Source organism: Penaeus chinensis, chromosome 22 (assembly GCF_019202785.1).
Source record: "Penaeus chinensis breed Huanghai No. 1 chromosome 22, ASM1920278v2, whole genome shotgun sequence".
In the NCBI taxonomy this organism is placed as follows: domain Eukaryota; kingdom Metazoa; phylum Arthropoda; class Malacostraca; order Decapoda; family Penaeidae; genus Penaeus; species Penaeus chinensis.
The window spans coordinates 15,090,095-15,095,094 of record NC_061840.1 but is presented as its reverse complement, the minus strand read 5'-3'; the positions used below and the strand labels follow the sequence as shown (position 1 = coordinate 15,095,094).

The window sequence follows — 5,000 nt, the reverse complement described above, 5'->3', positions numbered from 1 at the left end:
AAACCGCTCGAAATGTGGCATGCGGCTGTCCGCCGCAGCGGCGCGCAATAAGCGCTCCGAGGCAGTGATTCAGCTTAATGTACCAAATTCAGTCAGCGTGTTGCCATGGTTCGCCAGAGCCTAGAGGTTTTTTTTCGTTTTCTACACCCGTCACCAAGGGGTTAACAGCCCTCTAAACTATAAATTTACAAGTAAAAATAAACAAGGTTCTGAAATCTTTAAATATCAATTTGAAAATAAAATAAGGTGTTTATACTTCATTAACCCCTTGGTGACAGGTGAAGAAAACTAAAAAATAAACTCTACGCTCTGGCGATCAATGGCAACGCACCGACTTTGAGCGCCAGAGTTCAGTACATCAAGCCAAATCACCAGCTCATAGCTCTTTGACGCTCCGCCGTGGCGTACAGCCGCACGCCACAGATCGAGCGGTTTGTTTTGACACCTATCAGTGTGACCCATCAGGAAGGGGTTAATGAAAATATACCATACAAAGCCCCATGTGCTACGAACAAATAAATTACTAAAAGCAACCAGTACAGACAAAAAAACAAAAGCTAGACAAATGCACAAAAGCTACACCACAGCTGACCTCCTCCTGCGTGATCTAGAGGATGACCTTCGACCTCTGGAGCGTGATCGTGACCTTCTGTGTCTAGACCTAGACCGGGACCTTGAGCGTGATCTGGATCGTCTTCTGCGTCGTGACCGGCTTCTAGACCGTGATCGGCTACGCCGGCGTCTGTCTGAATCGCGGTCCTCATGGCGACTGTAAAATAATAGAGCACCTATGAGTACACAATCACAGAAACAAAGAGTCATAATAGCCACATAAAAAACTAAAATCATTACCACAGAGACATCTTCTAAAATATGTTTAATCTCCTTTAAATTTTTTCATCTATTCACAACCCAATTTTATAACAGACGTCAATTAGCAATTGCATTTTTTAAAGAAATAAAAAAAATTATGTATACATGTCATATGATAATAAATTTAAGTCGAATACCAGATAAATGCATTGCCCCCTTTCAACTTCAAATAAATTTCTTTCTTATGGTTTCAGGTGAGGCTTGTTCTAAATACTCATGAAATTTTACACAAAAGCTGACATGCTTGTGACTTAAAGATATATTCAGTAAAAATTTCATAAAACTGCCAAACAAAAATTTAAATTGAGAACTGACTACATATGAAGTGCACAAGAAATTTCTTACATTTCTTTGACATCGTCACTGTCATCTGAGTGCTCCCCTTCTTCTCTTGGACTTTTGGGTTTCTCTGGGGGTGGGTGAACTTGTGAGAAGTCTAGCGTTGGTGGTGGTACTGCTATGGGAGTGGGTGGCATTCCTCCCATGAAGGGCCCAGGAGGGAGATACCCTGGTGGAGGCTGAGAGGTGTCCACTGCCAAGAATGGAAGTGATCGCCCATCATAGTCACCTGAAGGTAGATTTGTAATATTTTAGAAATGGTTCAAGTTGGATTAATGTAACCATTAATCCTCTTTACTTATTCATCAACCCTATACTCATTGTATTTAACTGTATGTCATGAAAGAAGACCTCTTCTTTAACTGCAAGACTAAAATGTAGTTTCCTAAATTAAAACCAAATATACAAATTACAAACTTCATATTACTTACAATGTAATTCAACGCCCTCTTACCTGTTGTTGTAAGCCCTGGAATGACTTGACCTTTCACCTCATCTGGAACTGGTGGAACCATCCCAGCAGCAGCAGCAGCAGCAGCAGCAGCTGCCATACCTGACCCATCGTCTTGGGTAGGCTGCTTCATGAGAATCTGTTGGATCTGCTGGATAAGGCCTGGGTCCAAATTGGTGACAGCAGCATTCATGACCTGACTTGATACACTTGTAACTGGGACAGGATGCTGAAAATGGAAGACATAAGTTAACTTTGTCTATGTGTTATACACTAATTTTCATGCATACTCAAACGTGTACAAAAAAAAGTAAAAAGAGAAAGAGACAGGACAGAAGTGCAAAACAGAAAATGAAAGGAGTTAATGTGAACTGATCCACAGAAGCAGAAAGGAGAAAAGATTATGTTTATATCTGGCACAGAATGAGAGGAAAGAGAAGAGAGGGAAGAGATATGTACTTTTTAAGTAGGTGGTTTTCTTATATTCATTTACTTGTATTTGTTAGCTACTGTAAGAATAAATAAGTAAAATGCTGAGCCAACTTCTTTCAAGCACAAATTAACAGAAAATAGTGCTAATTCTTTACACATTTTATTACAAGCTTTCCTACAACATTAATTAAACTACTAAAGATGGTATTCTATTTTCTTGTTTTCTCTTTCTTTTTACAATTATAACAAAACCATCTATTAAATGAACAATCAGCTCATGCACATATCTAAACGTAAAAACTTCCATAAATTATCAAAGATGTAGCCTAAATAAGTTTGTAGATCTGTATAAATACACATGCCCAATTCTAACCTTTGGATATTTTTCTTAACTTGCTATACAATTGGTGAATATAAAATGATATTTGAAACTTGTGTAAACACAGTAAGTGAATTACATAAATCTATGATTGCAACTTCCACAGACACAAGTGATTATAAAGAAAATATCTGCAACTTGCATAGACATTAACATATCTGAGAAATGGTTATACCAAAGTTAATTCAAGAAAGCAATAAATAAAACCTTTTTCCTCTGGATTTAGGATTTAGAGCAAATAACATGCAGAGCAACATGGTTTTTAAGTCCTTGTTATCAATCTTTCCTTTGTAAAGAAAAGGAGTAACAAGAATGACATAAAGCTAAGTAAATAACAATTACTTAAATTACTTGTACTGAAAATATATACTAAGTTTGTATTTACAATTTTAAATAAACTTTGTATTGTCTAATTAATTCATTTCTGAGCATACATGCAATAAATTAACTTTTCAGAAAAAGCCTTGTGAACATGTATTTTCTTACATGGTAAATTATCACATTTCTCTAGCATATCTAGTAACTAAGGGAAAAACTATTAATTTCAAGTAAGCCTGAGTTAATTAAGTAACTCAGCATAATGACATCACAATTATCCAGCATTGTGTATGTATTGTATCCTCTCAGGTAACATGGAAAGTACATTAGGACTGATGAACCTCATTCCTTCATATTTACTTAGAGAAAACTAAACATCACCAAGAATAAGAATGACTATGCACTGAAGCTGAAGCCGCAGCTCGCCAGCACTGCACCTGGTCATCGTCTCAGCAGGGTGTACTTAAGCTTCGCAGGACAATGAGTAGCGGAGAGCATTAGCCAGGAGGATCAGGAAAACCTCTCACTGGGCCATTTCAAGGTCAAAACCTGACATCCCCCTCATATTAATTTCAGGGGAAGAACAAACAAACTAGCTACCTGTTGATTTACTAAAGGTACGAGTGTGCACTCAGAGTCCACCTGTTGTGACATGTTGGCCGAGTTGCTATTAATCTGCCCATCTCTCCCATCTGCACGGCCACCTCCACCTCCACCCGAGACTGGAGTACCCTGTTGATCTTGGTTGTTGTGCTGTGACTTGGCCTTCAGTGCTTTCTGTGCAATCTGATTACCAACTTCCTTCTGGATTGGATGATTGGGGTCTGCTAAGTCAAAAAGTGGTTGTATGACCTCTTCTGCAAAGACCTGATTCTTCTGCCACAAGTTCAACACTCGGATGACTTTGCTCTGCAAGGAAACAGTAGGTTTCAGTAAAAATTGAACTAATGAGATAAAATAAAGACTGCATAATTAATCAGTAGATTATAATAAGTGACAACCATGAATAACAAATATTTCTAACATCCAATATCTATCCTACAAGCATTTATATATAATGGCAATATGTCATTAAACAAATAACAAACCTTATCTTCCTGCGGGCACTTGAAGAGATAGAAAAAGGTGATCAGAATGTTCTTAGCAAATCTGGGAGCAAACACGTCCTTCTCAACTCCAAACTGGTGTCTGCTCTGCCGAACTATGCTGTCTATCACATACAAACCTGGGATCTTGTACTCTGTTTTGCACTGTAAAAAAAAAAAAAAGGCACGATAATAAAAAATGGATTTGCATTCCACTCAAATTATGAATACAAAACCACCAATTTAAGTATACTGAGCACAAAATAAAAAAAATCCATACCTTTTGTATAAATTTCTCAACACTCTGAACTACATGTTTGTAGAACTTGATGGCTCTGATTGCCCCTTTTGTGATGGCTGTCATCTTCGCCTTTGAGATTGGGGGCTTGCATTCGTACAGCCCCGCAAGCTGCAAAGAATAATAGTACATTTTGAAACATTCTATATATTAAATAAGAAAAATGCTGTCTTTCCATATATGTGAAATAAACCTGACATGCTTACTTTATGACATAGAAGTAAGTTGTTAGTGGCCATTTTTACTATTTCATCTGACTTTACTCCAACTTTGTAAATTTACAATATATCAGAAATAAAAATCTGACAAAAAAAGGTTTAAAGTATAGGGTAATCATCAGTAGTAATAATTATAATGAATTCATAGAAAAAAAAAAGACAAACTTAAATGACTATTATCAATAAAGAATGACCATGCTGAAAAGATTACAATAATTATAATCATTATAAGACACTAATTCAACTTGCATAACTACTTTCAAATGAATCAATGAATGAAAATGTCTATCATTGTCTACTAGATATATAATCCACTGCTATCATGCCAAATAAAAAATTAAAACTGAGGCACATATACAAGTAATTAATGAAACAAAAACAACAGTACCACAGAAAAAAATTATAATGTAAAACATATGACATACATGAGAATTTTTATAATTCAACAATCATTAATATTGATACACACTACGATATTACCTCTGAAGGGGAGCTATTATCAGATAAAATAACTATATTTTGAAAAAGAATACAAAACCATGATAAGGTTTGGATAAACTTGCAAAGCTTTGAAATCCTCAATAAGTAAAAATAAATAAATAAATAA

General features: G+C 36.1%; 1 protein-coding gene across 5 annotated transcripts in view; it reads right to left on the bottom strand.

Moving 5' to 3' along the window:
• The window catches only part of LOC125036803 (SR-related and CTD-associated factor 4-like), a 41,726-nt gene that overhangs the window by 34,591 nt on the left and 2,135 nt on the right, over positions 1-5,000 (bottom strand). For 3 of the 5 annotated variants that reach the window (XM_047629657.1, XM_047629659.1, XM_047629661.1), the window contains exons 2-7: positions 4,158-4,286; positions 3,881-4,042; positions 3,393-3,701; positions 1,667-1,892; positions 1,219-1,441; positions 593-769 (exon numbers count right to left, since the gene is read on the bottom strand). In XM_047629657.1, coding sequence (XP_047485613.1) covers positions 593-769; positions 1,219-1,441; positions 1,667-1,892; positions 3,393-3,701; positions 3,881-4,042; positions 4,158-4,286 — 1,226 coding nt within the window. The remainder of the gene's footprint in view (positions 1-592; positions 770-1,218; positions 1,442-1,666; positions 1,893-3,392; positions 3,702-3,880; positions 4,043-4,157; positions 4,287-5,000) is intronic. The other 2 variants (XM_047629658.1, XM_047629660.1) reach the window with 2 other exon arrangements.